General features: G+C 41.0%; 1 protein-coding gene across 2 annotated transcripts in view; it reads right to left on the bottom strand.

Annotated features, from left to right (window-relative positions):
• RASGRF2 (Ras protein specific guanine nucleotide releasing factor 2) overlaps positions 1-23,274 on the bottom strand; it is a 159,076-nt gene that overhangs the window by 95,097 nt on the left and 40,705 nt on the right. For both annotated transcript variants that reach the window (XM_087815078.1, XM_087815077.1), the window contains exons 2-3: positions 11,369-11,475; positions 2,070-2,217 (exon numbers count right to left, since the gene is read on the bottom strand). In XM_087815078.1, coding sequence (XP_087671204.1) covers positions 2,070-2,217; positions 11,369-11,475 — 255 coding nt within the window. The remainder of the gene's footprint in view (positions 1-2,069; positions 2,218-11,368; positions 11,476-23,274) is intronic.

The raw sequence follows: 23,274 nt of genomic DNA, 5'->3' as shown, positions 1-23,274 counted from the left end.
TGTGGGAATAATTAACCTGTGGCCTTCCAAGTACAGATAGTATAGCAGACTCACAGATCTCCTTGGGGAAACGGTAACTGCAAAGGGAACTTCAGAGCCCTAGTGTTGGTCCCAGCCAGCCAAGAAAAGGTAAAAACATAAAAAAGATTGAAACAACCTGGGATCTCTTTACATCTCCAGCTCAGTTCTATGACCTGCAAGGGGCAGCTCAAGACCAGACGGCCTCTCGACTGCACTTAGTAATAAAATTCACTGGACTGCCACTCAATTGCAGGCTCTTACAAACAGAAGAACCTACACAGCAAACACAGAGCTAAGGGATCATAATTGCTCCCTCTGACCTGTCTTTACATTTTATCCCCACACCAAATACACATCTCTGCCACATTCGGTCAGGAAGTGGGAAAATAAAAGGAGCAGGAAATAAATTACGGCTCCTGTCAAGAGACCACACGAGATATACCTGCTACTGACAGCTTTTAACTGCAGTCTATATTCAGACTAAAATAGAACATAGTGCAGACAGATACGCACACACAGATAAATATTGGGGAACACTGCCTGGTGCTGAGCTTCTCTTACAGAGGAAATGCCAACCTCTTTCGCTTAACGGACAAGCATCTGCTCTAGCTTACTGTGGCAAAGAAAGAACACAATAATTTTGTTTTAAATTACAGTGCCTGATATAGTCTTTTAAAATGCAGGTTGGTTAAGTTTTCTGTTGTTGTTTTCACTATATCAGATTTCAGGGTTGAATGGGGAAGTTAACAACACTAATGATATGGTGAGCACGCTCTGCAACTGATCGTCACCGAAGCAAGCAGGTCCCAGATGCAACCAGCTCGTGCCCGTGCTCCGCGCTGGAGGTGATGCACAGGGGCAGCAGGAGGTGATACCCCTCACGGGGTTCACAGGGGATGTCTTAGAGGAAGGCGTGAGGAAATGAAGAAGAAAATGTTGTCCAATGACGGGAAAGTGATAAAGTTACCAAGGCTGAGGAGCCTGAGTTGTTTGTCAATAAGGACATAATTAGCAGTGGGTTTCTTTCTACCTTGTTCTTCTCTTGGAAGCTAAGAAGATGCTAATGCGCTGCTGGTCAAAAAGAAGGGAAAAAACTCATTTTCTACATTCCTCTTCAAGCCTTTAGCTATTGATCACTTCCCACGAGGAATGGCAGGATAGCAAGAAAAGGTGTACATATACCTTTCTGTGCCTTTCTGGATATAGACACAGGACCTTGGAGAGAAGGAGGACCCAGGCGCACTGCCATGGCTGCAGATGCTATGAGCACCTTCTGCTGGCATCAGTCTCACTACCTGGGAGTACAGGGCCTGAGAAGTTCACACTGAAGGGCTGGGGGGAGAAGAGGGATGCAGGAACCCCAGCTTCAGGGAAAAATGCACCCTAACAAATGTCTTATACTTTAATTCAAATGTGTTTTTCAAAATTCTAAAGGGGAGAAGGTTGGACTCCTTAGATCTAGAAAAAGTAGTTATTCTAAATTCATTTTTTGGTCCTTCCTTAGTTGTCCTTTGGACTTTAATGGAATCTATGACAAATTCTCAGTCACCATTACCCTAAGAGTCCATCTGGAAACAGTTAAATATTATAGTCAGCTCTGCATATCTGATCAAATGAAGGACATCAGGAGCACAGATAATTTTAAAAAATAGCCTAGCCCAGTCGGGCGTGGCTCAGCGGTTGAGCGTCAACCTAGGATCCAGGAGATCATGGTTCAATTCCCGGTCAGGGGCATGCAGGAGGCAGCCAATCAATGACTCCCTCATCATTGATGTTTCTATCTCTCTCCCTCGTCCTTCCTCTCTCTGAAATCAATAAAGATATAAAAAAATAGCCTATAATCCTGATATTTTATTGAAGCATATTTGCCTAATTTTAACATAGACATTAGATTCATTTCTAATGGAGATCAGGCCTGGCCATGCGGCATGTTGATAGCAGAGAAACTAAGTTGGGATTAAAAATTTGCCTTGATAGGCCTTAAGTGGTCATAAGGAGATGACAGTAAACATGAAACAATGGGAAAGAATCCATCAACTGGGAAATACCTCTGATTTAAGCCTTTCGATTTCTGTATCTTGATCTTCGAGTTGATGCCGTAGTTGGTTAGCTGCAATTTTTTCTGTCTCTACGATCTGAACTAGATGAATGTACTTCTGCATTAACACTTCCCTCTCGATCAAAATGTCTGCATAACTTGGGAGAAAATTACAGTTAGTCATAGAGATATTGTTCTATCACAGTGCCACATAGAAAAGCATGCACTACATTAAAAAAAAAAAAAAAAAAAGCCATAAACATAGCTTGCTTGGCTAACTCTACTTTATGTAAACCTTAGCTTTTGGATTATATTTGGCACCCTCTATCTATAAAGAATTTGAATCATTGTTATTTTACATATTTTTTAGTCGAGTTCATTTAATTATGGCTGCCACCCACAATTTTGCCATATCAGTGAGAAAAGTGCAAAGGAAATCTATTGTTTTATAAAGAAAATAGTACATCTTTTTTAAACAAAGAAACTGAAGTATTTGAATTGATGGCACATACTTGGTTTCCAGGGATGACATTCAGAATATTTTACCGGGTAAGGCACTAGCCAATCAGAGCAGACTTGCCACCAAGCAGAATAAATGCAACAACCATCAGAACAGGCACCAGCTGAAAAGAACTATGATGGCTGTACCAGCAACCACCAGCCTTGATTCGCTGTCTTTAGGATTTTGAGACCACTGACTACCCTTGCACTTTCTTTCCAAAAACAACAGAAGCAAAAATTTCATTCTGGAAATAAGTGCAGATTCTTTGGGCCCTAACTCCAGCAATCTAACCTGTGTCCACTTCTTTGACGAAATGTGGTAAAGGCAAACTCACTGTGAGATTTTTATTGATTATGCCAGTCTGTGGCATCTAAATTTTGTCTCCAGATCTTGCACTATTCAGAGTGGTAAAAATGGATGTTGCTCAATTCACATAATCTTTCCCAAATGGTGTGATAATAGCAATAATTAACAATAGTTTCTATTTATTGAGTGTGTAGGGAGTACTGTGTATACTCTCCTCTCGCCCTCCCAGCAACCCAAAGGGATCAATTTTATCACCCCAATTGTACAAAGAAAGAATCTGATCCTCACAGAGGTCACACAGCTAGTAGGTGGCAGGGCTGGGTGGGATTCCAATCAAGATCTGTCTGCCCCTAAGCCCATGGTCTTAACCACAAGCTAAACTTTCTCTAGTGAGAAATGGTGCACTGGTTATAAATAAAAATACTGCAGCAGACTTGTTTTGAGATATCGGCCCAATCTTCTACCCACTTACATCTTCTTTAGGGAACGTGGGCCCTGGCAGCTATGTCTTTACCGCAAAACCTGCCCTTAATGACCACACTAAACTGCTCTGAAAGGAGATAACTGGCCCAGGCTAAACCAATTAGATTCTTTCTCCTTAGAATCTGAGATTATGCCTCTGATCTATTTGCTTGACTTGAGATGATATGAACTTGGAAACTCAGATTGCCATTGTTGGGCAGCCATAGTTGGCCACATAGATACCAAAACAAAGTGAGTCTCCTGAGAGAGAAAAGAACAGCAGATGTTCAGAAAAGTAGAGACAAGAGAGACAGAAAGTCTGAGGCAGAAAGGTAATGACTACCTGGGTTCCTGTCAGCCTTCCAGTTTCTGGTTCCAGACCCTATGACATCTGAATATAATTGGACCCTTAGGTTCAGTGAGATATTGCCGTTTCCAGCCAATAAATCTTTTTTTAACCTAAGCTAATTTGAAATGGGTTTACGTTACTTGGAACTAAAAGACAATTCTAAATCATCGTCTGCATTTACATCATGTGTGTTATTAGTGTTAGACAAAAACATATTGTCAGAAAGGAAGTCTGTGTAAGTATAAGTGGGAGGAAGGGAAAAAAAGGAAAAAAAAAAAAGAGCAGAGTTTCAGAGTTTTCATAGAAATATGCTTTGGGAAACTTTTAAGGGAGGGAGTAATAATAGAGCATGAGAAAAGTAATTATACAATAAAAATTTGCCCTATCTCATCAACTTTATCAGAAATATGCCAGATTTATTACAAATATATTAGATCAGAGTTAGGTAGCAAAACAGTATTTTATTTTATTTATTTTATTTTAGTTTAGTTTAGTTTATATTTTATTTTATTTTATTTTTTATTTTATTCTTTTCTTTTATTTTATTTTAAAAAGAAAGAGCCCAGTCCAGATGTGTGGCTGAATTCATGCAGACTCATCACCAACGTCATCCCCCTATCAATTCCACAGTCCCACTGAAATGTTACAAAAATCATTTTCTGTGTGAAGAATGAAACCATAGCAGCATTATCAAACAGGGAAACATGCCATCACCAGACCAGAAGCTACATGAAATTCCATGAAGAGACAAACCAAGTGAATCACAGTTGTGGGAAGATTAGAGTAGAGGAATCCGCACATGCAGACACATACAGAGGTGGGCAAAAGTAGGGTAGTAATAATAATAATAAATACAATAATTAATAAATAAATAATAATACAAGAATTGTTTCACATACAACTGTAAACCTACTTTTGCCCACCCTTGTATAAGTGTGGTTCCTACTAAGAGTGAACAGAGAAGCTTCGAGCTCAGAATCTACAAATACAAAGAATGGGAACAGGCAAGGAGATGATAGTTAGGGTATTTCATTGAAGTGCTTTCAGAACATGGGGAAATAGGCTCCTCCTCTTCCCGACACCCAAAATAAAGAAATAAAAGACATAGCTGGCCTCAGTAATATGCCAATTCACAGCCCAAGCTGTGCTCTCCGTAGAAAGAGGCCTCCTTCCTAATGAAGACTCCTAAGGAGGAAGCTGAATTCAGTGAGAAAAGAGCTTGGCTTTACTCCAGACATTCACTGTAGACACAAAGGGCAACCAAAAAAGAGAAGGCATTGAGAGGGACCAGGAGGGAAATACACTACATTAATTTTCTACTGTATAACAAATTACCACAAACTTAGTGATTTAAAACAACATTTATGTATTATCTCATAGCTTCCATGAGTCAAGAGTCCAGGCTCAGTTTAGCTGGATCCTCAGCTCAGGGTCTCACAAAGCTGCAATCGGGTGTTGGCCAAGGTGCATTCTCATCTGGAGGCTTGAATGGAGAAGAACCCACTTCCATGTTCATTCCGGTTGTTGGAAAAAATCATTTTCTTGCAGCTATAGAACTCATGTGGTTTGCTTCCTCAAGGCCAGCAAGAGAGCATCTCTGACTTCAGGGAAGGCCCTAGTCCCTTTTTGAGGGCTTTCATCTGATTAAATCAGACCCATACAGGAAAATCTCCCTTTTAGTTAAAATCAACTGGTTTAGGACTGTAATTCATCTGTAAAATCCCTTTTCCTTTACCATATAATGTAGCTAAGTCAAGGGGAAAACTATCCCAGCATGTTTGCCATGAACTAGTGGCTGGCAGCAAGTTATAATTTCCACCCATGCATACTATAGGGTGTGGAATATACAAGGGGGAGTCCCAGCCTGTTTTCCTGCTGTCTTCCCACACACTCCAAAAGGAAGCCTACAGATGTGACACAGACCCTGCATTCACAGTCTCAGAGTAAACTCAGTCACAGTACCTATAATAACCCACAAGGTCCTTCATTAGAACAAAGATCACTAGACACTTGAGAAGAACAATCTCCCAAAACCAAGGTGTCTCCAGTGGGCAGCATCTAAAACGGCTTATTTGCTGGCTGCCTTCTTAGTGGTGGTTACCTTCTGGTAGTATTCATGTCCTTATGTCATCCCTTCCTCTTGAGTATGAGCTGGACCTATGTGACTCACTTCTAAAGAATAGAATACAGCAAGAATGATGAGGTGGCACTTCTGAGATTAATTTACAAGGAGACTCTGATTTCTATCTTGCTTGCTTCACTAGCTACTGTCTTATGGGTTTGCTCAGAGGGAAGTCAGTGCTGTGCTGTGACCCGCTCTGTGGAGAGGTTCACATAGACAGAAACTGACAGAGATCCCTGGCCAACAGCTGATGAGGAATCGAGGCTTCCATCCAACAACTGATAAGGGAGTGAATCCAGCCAACAACCACATGAGTAAACTTGCAAGTGGATCCACCCCCCATTGAGCCTTCAGATGAGACTGCACACCTGACTGTCACCTTGATTGTTGCCTCGTGAGACACCCAACTAAATCATCCTTGTATTCCTGACCCACAGAAACTGTGGGGGGGGACAATAAACTGTTTATTATTTCAAGCACTGTGAAATAAATTATTAAGCAGCAACAGATAGTAAATACAGCCCCAAATGAACAAACAGAAAGACACTAGAGGATACAAGGCTAATTCAGGCAACAGAGGTTTATTATCTTCAGAGAGATATGGAAGGATATCAGATAAGGCAAAAAAGGACTTATATGAAAAAAATTAATCAGATAACAAGAGGAGTTCTTGGAAACAAGAAAATGATAATTAAGATATTACAGGTCAGTGAATGTGCTAACCAATAAACCCAACATGGCTGAAAACTAAGCTGGTTGGAGAGATAAAGAACACTGAACAAAAATACAAACAGATTGGAAATATGAAAGAAAAATTGAGCAACACGGAGTATAGATCCAAGAGGTCTAATAGCTATCTTATGACAGTTCCAGAGGGAAAAAAACATAGGCTGTGATGGGGGGAAAAGCATCAAAAATGAAAGAAGCCTTCCCTGAACTGAATATGGTGTAGTCTGAATATAAAAGAAAGTCTAGACAGAATAAATGAAAATAGTTCATACCCTGACACATCCCAGTATAATATCAGTGCTCTAAGGACAGAGAAAAATTATAAAAGCTTCCAACAAGAAACCACAGATTATCTAAAGAAAGTGAGAATCAAGATGACATACTTATCAATCTGTAACTTGGGATGCTGGGTCACAATAGAGAATTGAAGGAAAAATATGTTTAACTTAAATTCCTACCCCAGGTAATCAATCAATAGACCAAGTGTCAGTTCCAAACAAAAACAGTTTAGTAACCTCCACACTTACAGCAGGAGAAAAATTATGAGTTTTTCCAACAAAATGAAACACAAAACAAAGACATAAGATGACTCAGAATGCAAGAATACAAGCCAGAGGAAGTGAAGGAAGCTAGAAAGAAATGAAAAGTGAACACATACAAGATTCTTCTTCAAGAAGAAAATATTCAATTGCCTCTGATTACTTTTCATTCTCCATGGAACCAAACATCAACCTTGATAGTTTGGCACACAATATTTGTATAACCATGATCTAAATGCCCCTTATTTTTTAATTTTCAGAATCAACAAAGGCTTAAATTTAGGGCACAGAAGGTAAATATTTAGAAGTTTATAAATAGAGAATAAATAATAAAAGTAGATGAGGGAACAGGATTCTAAAGCATGAAGGGCTCTGGAGACTAATATAGTCTCAGGTTTTCACCCTGCATAAGATGCCAGAGTTTTGATTGAATGCATGGCAAGATCTGACTTTTTAACAGGACCACACTGTTTGCTGCGATGGGAAAGGAAAAATGTTGGGGTTGGAGTGAGGGAAACGAGTTGGAGGCTCCACAATAATCCAGGCAAAAAGGTTAAAAACTGGTCCAGCACCTGACATGGGGTCCAGCACCTGATGTGGGCATGGAGAAAGGGTGACTGATCCACATGGTGGGAGCCTTGGGATGGGTGCCAAGATCTGAGAGGTGTGTTAGATGCCACCTTTGTCTAATCCTGCCCATATCCAGGTGGTCACAAAGTCCTTTGAAGACTACCCCCCACATCTCTGGAATACCTTCCTCTTATCTTCCTAAGTGTCACAGCTCTGGTCCTTCAGGCCTTATGCTTAGGGGGGAATGGGAAGAGCTTTGGAAGAGATACACCTGGGACCAATTTCAGGCCAGGACTGCCTTCTCACTGCTGAGACTTTGCTTGGTCGGTGTTCCAGTAGATGAAATGTGGAGACAAAGTGCTGTGTACATTGTCTTTTCAGCCTATGAGCCCTAGGGACCCACGAGCAACTGGGTTAGTTTTTTTTATTGTCTAATCTCTACAACTAAATCAACCATGGTGGACAGATATGACCAAGAGAACAAAGACGAAATATCAGGTCATTGGGAATGTCCAAAGTTCCATCCCCAGTTAGCAGACCACTTATGGAACAAGCATCGACTTCATTGCTATTAAAATGCTTTGGCTTCACCTTATTCAGACAAAAACAAGACTGAGCTTACTAGCAGATTCCCATGAACTGGTGCCAGTAATATGTGATGAAATAATCTTTAAATGTGTCAGTGTTCCCAAAAATGTAAAACCAGCTTCTTGAACCAGGTCAAAGCTTCAAATGAGAATTTAATTTTTCCCTGAGCCAGATCTAAGGGAAAAATGCAACTCTACATCTCAGAAAATGACCCAAAGAGCCTCTGAAGGCAAAATGGGGCAAGTCGATTCAGCTCTAAGTATAAAAGCCAGCAGCAAGAACGTGATTTTCATGACACACAAAGAGAGCACATCCAGGCTGGTGCTGAGAAGCCATCCCAGGAAAACAGCAGTGACCAAGAGAGGGATTCTGGGCAGTCCCTGTTTCTAAGTAGCATCTGCAGGAGGATGTCAGCTCAGATAAGAACTCACCTCAGGCCAAAGTAGTTATTAGTTAATCAAAAGCTCAAGCTTTTAAAGAGAGGGATCAATAAAACCATAATTATTGAACATTTTCTATTAAAAGGGCAGCAATACCTAATTAATGCCATCAAACTGTCCTATAAAGGTGAAATATTTAGTCAACCAACCAGTCGTTTTAATTAGCACAATCCCAAAGCAAAAATGGCTGACAAATTAGTTCCCTGAATCAGTTTCATTAACTTTCTGGCTCAGCTCATGTATTAACAAAGTTGGGATCAATTTCACAGATCCAAGATTACATCAAAAACTTAACTAAATGAAACTTAAATGAAAAAGTTATCATCTTCCCTGATTGAAAAAACAAAAATTTAAGAAGCATCTCAATGCAAAACAGTTAAAAGTACTCAGGTATAAAATAGTCAGATTAAAAGGAAGTCATCAAAGAACCTAATCCTGGGCTTCAAGTCAAAGGAAAAGCAAATATAATGGACCAAAAAGTCAGGACATCAGGAAAAAAGATCAGTTATTAACCAAATCTCCAAATCCAAAGAGAAGAGAATGTTTGCCATTCGATTATCTAAACCACTAGAGTGGTTTCTCAAGTCTTTTCCTCACAAGATTGCACATGCCCTGGTTTTGATCAGATGCCAATTAATACCAGATAGTTACTGACTCACTTCCTTTTTTTGTTTTCTACATTTTATGATATAGGGAAAAAATCCATTACTTGAAATCTTACCATTTTAAAGGTAATTCATACTCTGGTTCACCACAATATTTGCCTGGCAACTATAAAGGCATTTAGGCCACTAATAGTACCTGGTTTTTCTGGAATGAAAAAGATAAGCAAATACACGTTTTAAATTATTTACTTCACTTCAGCTACCAGATAGAAGGGAGCACAAGTGGTGACAAAGATTGTGTCTGGAAATGACCCAAGGGCTCTACCTTGCCAGCTTGATGCTTCTTTCACCTTTGAAGACCTGGCCTTTTTCTACAGCGAGTCATTCCACATTACTCCTAAGTCTGGGGCCAAACCTTCGGACAGAGCCACCGAGAGCAAGGACGGCAGAACAGTGTGGCTGGGTGGTGACGCCAGCAAGCTGCCCCAGGGCCCACCTGGGGAGCAGCATGTAGTCACCAACCCTCTGCATCTCCGGGAAGTATTTTGGAGAAGAGAAAAGAAAAGGAATTGAAATATTTTGAAAACAGCACCTTCTACTCTGAACCCTGACCTCATATAAATCCATTTTCATCTCTGAATCAAGGAAGAGAAAAAGAAATGGAAGAGGGAAGAATTGAAAAGACAGAGACAATAGAGGGAGGTGCAATACAGCACATCGATGAAAGGTTTTGAGTCTGATTGACTTGGTTTAAATCCTGGCTCTGGAGCTGAAGAATTTTGTGTTAGATCTTGGCCAGTCTGCTTAATCATCATGAACGTCTGTTTTCTCATCTGTAAAATGGGGTAATAATGCCCTCTTGGATAGTTGTGAGGAGTGAAGAACGGTAAATACGTGAAGCACCTGCCGCAGAGGAGGTGCTCAATAAACAATAGTAGAAGAAAGAAGAGGGGACGGGAGGAGACTTTCAGAGGAAAAGTTCCAAGGGTTCGAAGGTCAGTCTAAGTTCCCTCAGAACATTCTCACTGTCTTTATAATCCACCTGCAAATAGTTCCCGATCACCTGCTGTCTGATTAGCCCCTGCTTCATCAGAAAAGACCGTGCCCTCATCTTCCCCACTCTCAAGATGCAGCTCAGGAAACAGAAATCACACGCAGGAAATATGTAAAAAGTAACCTAGACTGAACTAATTGTTAAACATTCCGCATGCAGTAATGCAAGTGATGCAGCAACCTGGAGAAGGGGGCCGGTGCGCACGATGGGGGGAGGCTCCAGGGAGGGGTGCCCACAACGTGAATGGCATTGAGCAGGGAGGGCATGCCAGGTGAGGAAAAAGAGAGTGTGCTCCTGCTCGAGTTTTGCCACCGAAACATCGGGACACGAGCAGGGAGTTGTGGAGTGAGGAGAGCTCGGATGAGGGAGGGAACAGGTAAAAATCGGTGGGCATGAGAGCCGTTTGAAGCAAAAAATAGGCGAGACTTTGGAACTGAATATGAAAAATAAAGGAGAGAGGTCGGCCTGCGTCTTCCTTTTGGATTCCTTGTTCCCTTTTTAGGCCAAGTGTGTTCCTTTCCACCTTCCTGGTATTTCTTAGGAGGAAGCAAAGTCACACTTTTCCGTTTCCCTGGATAGAGGCTGGTGCCACATTTCTAGATAATCAGGCCGCACAGGGCAGGGTTTACAGATGTCAGCTCGGCTGGGCCCAGATCCCAGCTCTGCCACTCCTTAGCTGTGTGACCTCAGGCAAGCAAACTACCCTTCCGGGCCTCAGTTTCCTTATCTGTAAACACAGGGGTAATTATGATATCCCTCTCATAGATTATTGAAAGGATAAGTGAATCAATACATTTAATAAATCCCTCAATTGAGAATCACATAGAAGAGTGCCTGGTACCTAGGAACAAATCCACAAGTGACCTACTATCATTGTTATGGTTACTCTATTATCTTTCATCTTTAGCTAGAAAATAGCCATAGAAAGCTCAAAGAATCATCTCACACGGGACTAAGGAGGAGGTGTCAAGGGGAAACCGACAGTGATGCCTCCAGTGAAAGACCCAGACCATCCAGCATCACACACGGGGCTGAGCCCATACCTGGCTTGGTGGATGGCCTCCATCCACTCTTTACCGTCCTGCTGCTCCTCACAGCGCAGCTCCAGTGGCTTCTGACCTTCGTGACCAAAAAGGACGGTAAAGTAATACTGGAGAGAAAAACAAACAAGCAACATTTAGTTTAATTCTTCAGACACGACAGCATAACAACATGGTATTTCCCTACAAAGGGATGTGTTTACAAAATGCATGTGCATTATGCAAATCATATTTCAAATTGTAACATCACTCCCGGGCCAGTTGGCAATGACTTTGTACCTAGAAGAGGCCGCATCTTAACACCCCTCAACAAGTCAACCCACAACATCTCATTAGATGCAGAAAAGATATCTGATAAAATTCTGCACAAACACAGGATTAAAATTCCTTGCGAAGTAGAAAGTGAAATTTCTGAACCTGATAGAGGGTATCTGCCGGGAATTTACTATGCACATTTTTATCTAATGCTGAACTATTACAAGCAACCTCTCTAAAATTAAAAGGAAGGAAATGATGGCAATTATCACCACGCGTATTTACCAATTCTGTCTGAAGGGCAACACAAAAAAATTAAAGAAAAAAGGCACAAGAAATGGGAGCAAGGAAAAATCATAGTCACAGGTAATATTATCTATATTAAAAATTCATTGAAAAACTATTAGAATAAGAACATCCAGCAAAATTGTTGAATATAAAATCAATATCCAAAAATGTATTACACTTTGGTACAATATCAATGAACAGGAAACAATCATAAAAACAGAGCATTTGAAATAGCAAAGGAATATTTAAAAAAATAAATCTAAAAAATACGTTTATCACCTCTAAAAATAACCTATAATGTCAATATATTCCAATAAATAGGTTTTTTGTGGAATAGGTTTTTTGTTTGTTTGTTTTGCGTGTGTGGAATTTGAAAAACTAAATCTATAATCCGAGTCGGGGCGGGGAATATTGCATTTTAAACCAGTCTACTTCAGGCTGGACATAGTAATTACCAAACTGAGACTGTCTGGGAAGGAAATGTGACTGGAGAATTTTTTATTATGAGAATGAGCAGAAAAATTCATTGTGCCTGCCCAAGACTTTGCCCTAGGGCATGAAAAGAACCAGCCCCACAGAGCTGCCACACACACACACACACACACACACACACACACACACACACACACCCGGCCCAAACTTCTGTGTATTCAGTAGGACAGTTAAATACTCAAATGAATTAAAAACCTTCAGGACAGTAATCCTGGAGATAAGAATTTTGAGCACAATTTTACCAAAAAAGAAAATAAATGGCTAAGAGACTTTGCAGGTTACCTGAGCATAAGTCAGCAGCCAGTGGAGGACTCTGGGTCGTGCCTGTGATAATCCATGGCACTGCCCCACGGCAGGCCCGAGCCCCATAAATGACAGGCTGTCTTTAGTTCTTAAACTTCTCGTCCAACCAGGGGACTAAATGCTATGGACTAAGGGGAAATAACCTGATGGAAAGGCCACTGAGAAGGGGAAGAATTGAATTTAGCACTGTATTCAATAAAGGTCCATTTAAATTTGGGAGAAAAAGAGTGGAAATTCAATAAAACAACAAATCAGTGGCTTAAAGGGCAATCCTATAAGTGATGGCATTTCAGTAGCTTCTGGCCACCACTCAAGCCCAGATGCCCAGGCCAGGGAGAGGAAACAATTAATGAACCAGCCCAACCTATGGAAAGACCGCAGCCAGCACCTCAACAGCAGCTGCTGCTCAGAAACACAATTAAAAGTCACCTTTAAAAGACAGCAAGGCAATTATGTTAGCTGAGTACATCCAAAGGTTAAGCCATGTCTCAGGCATAACAATGAGGGAAACTTTCGAGAAGTACATGTTACGTTTCCAGGATTTCAATTTGAAAAACTCAGCTCAACCACAAAAATTAAACACTGCCTCTGCATGTGCCTGAAAACTATTTATTTTTAGCCACTCATCAAAGTTTTATTTGTATCTTCTGGCCACACTCTGATAGGAACCCTATACACCAAGAATTTATATGTCCTGGGGCTTTAGAGGTCTCCTCCAGGATCAAAAGTCACAGTAGGCACCCTTGGCCCTACTCTGTGTCCTCTGACCTTCCCCACTGCAGGGACTAGGAGAAGTCCCAAAGTACTGAGTGACCATGAAGTTCAGGAAGAATTAAAATAGAGTGGTGACCTTGTTTATGCCTTTAACTTCAGCATCTACAATGACAGTGATGTCTCTTCTTTTTCTTCCTGGATAGTCTCACCTTTTCCTAGATCTGTTTCTCCAGGCAGATTCTCTCCCAGGTGGGGGCCCCACATTTCTCCCACTAGACAGCATTTCAATCATGTCCAAAACTGCACTCACTCATTACCTTCCTTCCCTCCCTCCCACCCCCTAATGCTCCCCCTCCAACCCCTTGCCTTCAGGACTATTCCTTCTCCTCTTGTCTTTTCTCTGTCAAGTACATCTTTACCCAAAAGTTTGTCCCAACAGGGAACACAAAAGTCACCCTCAACTTCTCCCTCTCATCAGCCCCACATTTGGTTTCACCAATGCTCCTTCCTAGGACTCTCTTCCGGCTTTACCGTCCCTCTCCCAGTCTATGCAACAGTTTCATCACAGATGACAGATGTGACAGCCTTGAAACACTGTCCAACTGAGATTCCTTTATCTTAGAGCTGATCCCTCTCCCTCCTTGTACCTTGGCTGCTATTACAACCCAAAGTGGAAGGTTAATGGCCCCTCAAGGAGGACAGGATGACCTAGGGAAGTCCCAGTGAGTTGGGAACACAAGGAGAAGCGCACGGAGAAGAAATGGCCAGGTAGATGCAGAAAGCAAAAGGAGACAGAGACCGTACGGTGTAAAAATCCCAGGAAAGGGTTAGGAGATAGAAGGGTTGATGACAAAGCCCAAAGCCTAGGAGTTTCTATATCACTTTCCCTTTGGGGATCTAGAGATGTCATCTCACAGACTGTCCTCTTTCCCCACCCCCATCCTCATGACAACATGGGGTGGTGACCTTCTGGGTGGTGACCATACGATGTAGATCAGTAAAGCTGGCATCACAGCAGTTAGGAAAGGACAGAGCCTAAGTTTTGAGTTTAGCTACCCAGAGCCTCCCTAGCTTCTAAATGGTGTGGCCATTCCCAGTGTACTATGGAGGACTGGGGAGGAAGGGCACTATCAGACACATGGGGGCGCTAAGCAGCCCCAGCAAGAGCCAAGGTGGGACCACATAAGCAAAGTGGACAACGGGGCCCTGACAGACCACAAGTTACAGCTGCCCCACACTCAGCAACAGGTGCCAGCAGATGCCCGAGGCAGAGCCAGAACCACGCCGGACCCCCGATGGCACCAGCAGGAACCCCCAAATCTGATACACACACACAATCTCAAGAACATATGAGCCCCTCCTACTGAGGCACCAGCTTAGTGAGGTGCAGAGGAAAAACCAATTACCAGAAGAGACCATTTACATTATTGAAGCAGACTGAGTTTACTACCCTCAGCTAAATGCAGTTTTTTTCCTTTCTAATTATGAAGTGGGGAGGGGATCTTAAGGAGAAAGTCAGGTCAAATTTAGAAAAATACTTTCTTTGCACATCTAAGTGTATTGAGGATAAATCTGCGACCCTACCTCTAGTCTTACCCAACTCCCTCCATCCCAAACTAGGTGGCCAGAGTTCCCTTTCTAAAAGATAAACCTGAGCTCCTGCCTGCTGCAAACCCTTGCTGGTGTTTTCAAACTCTAAGAGCACCTTTCACGCAGGCTGACAGTGCCCTTCACAAACGGGCCCCCTTCGCCAGTGTTTCCCTTGTTTCTGCCTGTTTCTTCCAGCGCACGCTGCACTGCAGCCCATCAACCTGTCCCTCGCCCAAGAGGACGGGCTCTTTCCTCAGCCTCATGCTACTGACAGCACTAGCTGTGGAGCCATCAGGCCTGGGTGTGAGTCCTGGTTCCTCCAAGTGGGAACTCAAGCTATGAGACCTTGGGCAAGTCAAGTAACCTTTCTAAGACTGAATATCCTCACGAACAAAATGAAGACAATGATAGAGACCCCATGGGACTGAATTAGCTGACATGCAGCGGCCGGCCCCCCATAGGCACTTAACAAAAGTTCCTTCCATTCTCTCTTAGTATATCTCTTTGTCCTGACACTCTTCCTTCATCCTCAGTCTTTCTCCACCTACAAACTCTTCATGACTATATCAGTGAAATGTCAATTCCTCCAAGAATCTTTTCCTGGTACCTTCTGGCAAAAAGGGGTCCCTCTTTCCTCTGGGTTTCAGTAACCCCATGTATACTTTTCTCACATCGCCTTAGAGTTGTCCATGCATGTGTCTCTCTTGGATACACTTGATCCTAACACTGTGCCAGACACACACAAAGCCCTTAATAATGTCTGGTGAATAAATGATCATCAGCAAAAAAATATGAGTTATAATTAACCTAACAAATTTGCTTTAAACAACCACACATGATGATCAGTTTCATGACTATATAATTGCATTCAGGTAGGCATCCAGAGAAAAGATAAAAAAGACCTCTCAAGCTACCAAGTAATCTTTTTATCATGAGATGGAAAACCAGAACATGACGATCTCATACACCCCTAGAAGGGCAACAAGGAAAGATACCAAACGTTGGCAGGTTCACCAGACTCTTACCTTTTACATACAATGACTATAAAATGACAGAAAGACAACATAGTGAACAGACCTAGGAAATTTCAATGTTTAGGGTCTCACTGGTATCCACTATAGCTTTATATGAATTTTCAGTTTTCTGGGTTTTATTGTAATAGGTTGGCTGCTGTTTACGCTATGTGCTTTTTCACAGAGAGCAAATGTAACTCAATATGAGAACACAAGCCCACTTAAAGCCCTGTCCTTAAGCTTCTTCAAGTTAGAAACGAATTTATAGCTAACAGTGGCAACTGCAGGGGGATGGTATTACAGGACCATTTTCACTTTCCCCATTTCTACTGTGTGCATCATTTATAATAAATATATGTAGCTATATAATCAACAATAAAAATATTTATTCATTTTCAAGCCTATGTCCAGGTCTTTATAAGACTACTTATATACCCAGAGAATGATGTTAGTCAAATAAGTGATGTTCAGAGAAAGATTAAAAACCACTATGGGGCCCTAGCTGGTTTCGCTCAGTGGTTAGAGCATTGGCCTGCAGACTGTAGGGTCCAGGTTCGATTCTGACCAAGGGCACATACCTTGTTGGCAGGCCTGATCCCTGGCCCATGTGGGAGGCAACTAATTGATGTGTGTCTATCACATCGATGTTTCTATCTTTCTCTCTCCCTTCCACTCTCTGAAAAGCAATGGGAAAAAATACCCTCAGGTGAGTATTAAAAAAGAACAAAAAACCCACTGTGGGTTTCCTTAAACACATACAGCAGAAAAATAACATCTTGAAAAATCTTTGCCATGCATATTATTATTTGGATGATACCACAGGGTTTTTAGTTATTACATATGTTCTTAAAATATTTCAGTATTAGATTAAGAGAACTAAAACCAACACTCTCTGCAGCCACTGGGGCAGAGAATCCCCTTCAAATCTTCTTCCAGCATGGCCCCAGACTGGGAGGGGCGGGCAAAGCCCCACAGGACCTCGCCAGGGTCTTCTCCTCTTAGGTTGTCAGGTTCCTAACCCTGAAAGTCAGATGCTGGCTGGCTGAAGAAATAGATGCCTTCTCAACTGCCCCTGGCTTGGGGACTTACACACATGGGGTTAGTGATCACAGTAACATAGCAGCCCCTGGTAACAGTGCCTCTGGGACGGCGGCAGGGCTCTAAAGGGAGGGGAGCTCTCCAGCCCCACCTGGGCCTTGGGGTCTGGCCTTCCTAGTCTCCAGGACTGTGAAGAACACTATTCAGGGGCCCCCTGTAGCCCAGACCACATTTTCCCTAACAGCCCCATGGGTTCCCATGACCAGCCATCCCAGTCAGAAGGGAGGCCCCCAGGGCTCATGATGGGAAGATGGGAACAGAGGGCAACAATCGTCCGGCCTAGGTGCACCTCCAAAGCAGGACTACAGGCTGGGCTCCTGCTGTCCTTCCTGTGATTCATTCCCTCTTCCTATTTCTCCTTTGCCCACTTTCTTCTTCTGTAACTGCTTGTCAAGTGGAAGTGAAATACATTTTCAACACTTTGCTATATTGATGAAACTGAGTTTTCTCTGCCCTTATACTAAATTTTACTCTGAATTTAACTTCACCCAAACTGACAACTGAGCTATCTAACATTCAGGGGGACATCAGTTCACCTCCTGATGGGGCCCAGCGCTCTGTAAGAAGAAAGTATCCCTCCCTGAGCCCTGGAGGCACAGACGGATCACTCTAAATCTGATTTGCTGCCAGGGCCCAGCAGCACCTGAGAGAGAGATAAGAGAAGACAGACTGAAAATCACAGTGAGGCGGGCATAATAGCAGGGAATCATGTTTCCTGATACCATTCCCTCCCCTTCTCCACCCAGCATTTTTATTCCTTTGTACTTTCTGTCATTGAAATGTTACTTGCAAGACACTTCTCAGCCCATTGCATCTGATCACCATTTGGGCCAGCTGGTGGGGCACTAAGTGAAGAAGAAAAGTCTAAAGGATTATACCCTTGACCCTTGGTCTCTAGGAGACAAAACATCCCCCCTCCTGCTTCAGTGAATGTTTTTATATACTGGGATCATTTCCTTACCATAGCTCTCTCATGGGCACTTTTAGCTCCAATGAAGATTCTATGTAAATTAAAGGAGACTGATTTTACAACTACGGTTATACGTTGAAGCTCATTTTTTATTGTTAAAACATATGTCAAATCATCCAACTACCTCCTCCAGGCCTTCTTCGGAACAAAGCTCTAAGATACTGAAGGCTTTCCTACTGGTTCACTTCCTTTGCAACTCCAAGATTCGGAGGTCTTGCCATGGGCGTACTTGCCTCAGTACAAGCCAACTTCACAGATTCATACCAGCACCCGAGCAAGCAGCAAGCAGTGTGGCTCAGCAGGAGCCCCAGGCTATGTGGTGGGACATCAGGATTCTCCTCCCGCCTCTGTGAACTCTGGCAAATTCCTCTGTGTTCAGTTTGGTTTGCTCTTGGGCCAAGTGAAAAAGACGAGGCTACCTCTCCCACTGATCCTCAAGGTGAAGATCACAGGCAATAATACACTTCAAAGTGTCTTGAAAAGCATGAAGTGTGTCTTGTCGTTGCCATGGAGGTGGAATTGCCAGATCTCACCTGGGAACCAGTCACCTCAGGTATGCCTAGGACCCTGAGCTTGGTCCAGATCTGCAAAACAGGGTAATTGGAGTATTCATTCTTTTTCCCTCCTTGCTTTCCTCAGATAAAAGTGTGCGGGGAAAGAAGAAAAGGATCCCCTAAAGTTATAAACCAGCACTGGGGACTTGGCAATGAAGAAGAGGTCACACTGCTTTCTCCGTGGTGGTGATCTGTTGGTTGTTTTGTTCCTGGAGGGCTTTTTGCATGGTTGTTTGAGATTCATGATGAAAAGATTTCATTTCCCATTCTCCCAAAGGCTTAGGGAGGAGCTGTATTTTGAAGCTTCAATAACATGCAAGAGATTGCTGAGTGATTTGTACAACAGAACCCACTACATAGACTGTAAATTTGAAACTATAAATAAAGCAAAGCATTAGTGTGCATAAAACCCACAGTACGCTGCAGTATCAGCTTTTAAGAACTAGCTCAGCTGTATTCTTCTAATAAACATATTTTAGATTTTAATTTAGCAAGAATTTAACTTAGAATCCAGCTCAAGGAGTAAGAGTTTAACTGCCTCCTTCTGTGGTTTTCTACCACAACAGGGAAAACACATTCTGTCTGGCTTCCAAATTTCACAACGAACTGAGATTAAATCGTGCTCATTGGAAAGTGACAAGGACAAGGGGTCAGAGAACCTGTCATTTTAAGAATGGCTAAAAGAACTTGATATATTTGGTTGTTCTTCAAATCTTTGATAGTTTTCCTATAAAAATTGGAATAGAGAAACTTTCATCGACCAAGGGATCTGAGCTCCCACGAGGCACATGATGCATGAGGGCTCAAGGCACCATCCCTGTCTTGCAGGAAAAGGCAATGATTGCTCTCCGTGTTTTGTTAAACTTTCAAACAAGTTCTTGTCTTTCTCTTGTATTACCACTCCAGACAGGGACCGATGTCTGATCTATGTGATTGGCTTCACCCCACCCTTTGCCCTCCCATTTACTTATATCTTTAGAAAGAGACATTTCATTCTGGTCAGCCTCAGAGCACACTTGTGAATTCAGTTACATTTGCCAAAGTCTTTTCTTACATGAGGTGGCTCTACTTTATCACCACCCCCATGTCCATTCTATCCTGGCCTCTCCTGAACTAATCTGGAACCTCTAACTTCACTGATTCTAAAGAATGAAGCCTTGAAAATTTTTTTATTTCATGCCATCTTTATCACTTTCTCAGTTCAGTCAATGGTTTTATTTATTCTCCATTTGCCAGCCATCGTCTCATTTTTGCAAAAAGTATGTATAATGAAATGTATGCTGTTAGCACGGTGATTCGTCCCACTTCACAAAGGGAACATGTTGACACAGAGACTTGAGCAAGTGTTAGAGCTCCTCTCTGCTACAATTCTTGAGGTGCTCTGTCAAACAGGGGCCATGGTAACGCAAAACAATGCACAGGGGAAATATGGACAACGCGGTGGACTTTAGATTTATCCCGTGTGGCTCCAGAAGGCACAAATAGGAATAATGGATCAGAGTCAGAGATTTGGAAGACTCTTCTAAAAACGGAATGAGATGCCATAGCCAGTTGACCATCTCTCAGCGGTATTTAGAAAGGGATTCCTGTCCTTGGAAAACTGAACCACATGGTCTCTAAGATCCCACATTAAAAAGCTTTCGTAGCTGTAGCATAATCTAGAATTTTACCATTAAGGTGTGCAATAAAGGATACATATAAACAACAATTAGACCATTGTTCCAACTTTGTTGTTCAATATCTCAGTATTTATTGTATAGCGATTTACCAAAATAGGGACAAAAGAAAATACACATCTAAGTAAAGAAATAATTAGTGCCTTTTAAGAGGGAATTTTTAAAATGATATTGAACCTGGTTTATATTAATAATAATCAGTTGTCAGATTAACTAGGAACCACTATTGCATTGATGGTTTTTAATCAGAAGCACTGGATTAATAATGTAACAAAAGTGACAGAAAGGGTCTTTTGAAATGTTTCATTTTTTACATTTTAAGTTCTAACTACTCAGCAATAATTATTAGCACTTAAATTCATTGAGCAAGCCTCAAAGATGAAAACCCTAATAATACTGATCATATTATCATATATGTCCCAAATGGCATATGCTCATGAAGCAAAAACTGGATAATATAAAAGGATTAATTAATGTACTTAATGTGAAAAAAGTTTTCTAAATCAACAATAGAAATGTGAGAAAAAGAACAAAGTATTCACATGCCCAGAAACAAACAAACAAAATAAAACAAAAAATGGCACAAATACATGGAAATATTTTTTAAAAGCATATTAATAAATTAAGACCATTTTTTTCAAATTGCAGTTTTTAAAAATAAAATCCAGAGTTGGAAAATGTAATGTGCTGATTGAAATAAAAATAATGACAATCTTTGTGCAGATGACTGGCAATTTGTATCATAGACTTTTAAATAGTCCCATTTCTACATAGGAATCTATACCAATGAAATAATTTGAAATACATACAAAGACTTATGTCCAAGAATGTTGATAGCGCCATTAATAAAAATAAAATGTCCAATAATAGGAAACAAGTTAAATAAACTATGGAATATTTGAACTAGAACACTATGAACAATTTAATTATGAATCATACTCCTTAAGAATGTTTTCAGGAATATTACTACTTATTTTAAACAATAGCATAAGAGCAGGTAATAATAACACATCAGCACATTTCAGTTGCTACACACCGTACGAAGACAGAGTTTGGGGACTAGGATGAAACAAGTTTTGTAAAAACAAACAAATAAATAAATAAATAATAATAATTATTATATAGCATTTGTACCTAGAAATTTAAAGGTTTTTAAAAGTTACGTTGTTAGAAGACAAATTCACAGTCTTATCTGCAGGTATCTGCACATGTGCTGTAAAACTTCAGACCACCTGGACCAGTTTTGTACACATGACATGAAAGAGGTTAATACTATGTCAGTAAGTCAAGAAGCAAGATTTAAAGTGATGGGGATAATGCAACTAGCACTTTATTCTAAAAGAAAAATAAATATATATGTAACATCTATTTACTTATAATGTGTGTTTGTAAATGGGTAAAGAAATATACTGAAAACACATACTAAATAAAGAACATGTAAAAGCAAACTCCGTCACTGAGTAATTCCACTTCCTAGAAAAACACTCATGTTCTCAAAGAGCACGCACGAGGATGTTCATTGCAATACAGCTTTAATAGCAAAAACAGAGACAATCTAAATGCTTATCAGTAAAAGGCTAGCTCAACACACTACAGCATTTCATGAACAAGTAGTTCAGAAGAATGAGTTTTACATGTATCAACATGAATAAAACAGGCAATAAAAGCAAGCTAGAGAATATACAGAATTAGTAACATTGGTGAAAACGTATTAATAAAAATAAGTGAAAGGAAACATACCAAAGTGTTAATAGTAGCTGCCCCTCAGTATCTTCTTATTCGTACATTTCATGCATTTTTTTTCAAATTAGCCATAATGAATACATACATTTTAAAGACATAAATATAAATAGTGCTGTGTGCAGTAGAGATGTGAAAAATGCTCATTAGAGTAAACAGAGAAAAATTCTATTAGACATTTTGCTGCTTTAAAACAAACGAACGCGCTGAAGCATAGCAATGTGAAGGAGAGGGCTGCTTGGTAAGCATTGATTTATCAGTAGAGAGAGATACAACGAATCGCTGGAGACATCTATGTAAATGAAAGGACTCGGAGCACATCTGGTGGACATGCCTGGCTATTAAACACCATAGGAGCAGAATTAGGACAGGAGCTTAGAATGTTGCCTGAATAGGATCTATTATTGATGGTTTTGCTGGGCCTCTTTCCCTAAAAAGATTTTTACTATTAAAAATACATTTTCATCTCATTTGCTGATGGCTGAACGCTTATAGCTGTCAGGTGTTTAAAAGAAAATGACAGTCTCGCCCTGGGCAGGTAGCTCAGTTAGTTAGAGCGTCATCCTGATATATCAAGGTTTCAGGTTTGATCCCCGGCGAGGGCGCTTACAGGGATCAATCAATGAATGCATTAAGTGGAACAACAAATATTTCTCTCCCCCCACCGCCTTCTTCTCTCTCTCTAAACTCAATAAATTTTTTTTAAAAAGGAAGAAAATTACAGTCTCAAATCTCCAACAATCAAATGGCTAAGAATGCCAAACAATGAGGCTGGAAAAAAACACTGATATGCGGGAACATGCATTAGGTAATGCTTTATATTTTTGTTGCTTCTCCAAAAATCCTCGAAAAGCTAAACCTCTCCCGAATTCTCCAAAGCAGCATGTCTTTCATTTCGCTCATGCCACACTCTCTTTTGTCTTTGAGGAATATATAACAAATAATTCAGTTAGCGCTTTACGCATTTGATTATGTTCTTTACATTGTGAAAACACAAGCCAAATACCACAGCTTTTGCCTACCACCTATGTACACTACTTACCCCTTATGAAAAGTTTATTTATTTGGCCCATGAAAATAATACACACATATCATATAAATATAGAGAAGCAAAATTAGAGAGGGAAATTTATCCATAATCCCAACATTATCCAAAGAGACAACCACTGTTAAATTTTGATGTATTTCAACCCAGTCTATCTTCTAAAACCATTTT

This window comes from Miniopterus natalensis, chromosome 3 (genome assembly GCF_054644295.1).
Source record: "Miniopterus natalensis isolate mMinNat1 chromosome 3, mMinNat1.hap1, whole genome shotgun sequence".
NCBI classification, from domain to species: domain Eukaryota; kingdom Metazoa; phylum Chordata; class Mammalia; order Chiroptera; family Miniopteridae; genus Miniopterus; species Miniopterus natalensis.
This window is presented reverse-complemented; position numbering and strand designations above follow the sequence as displayed.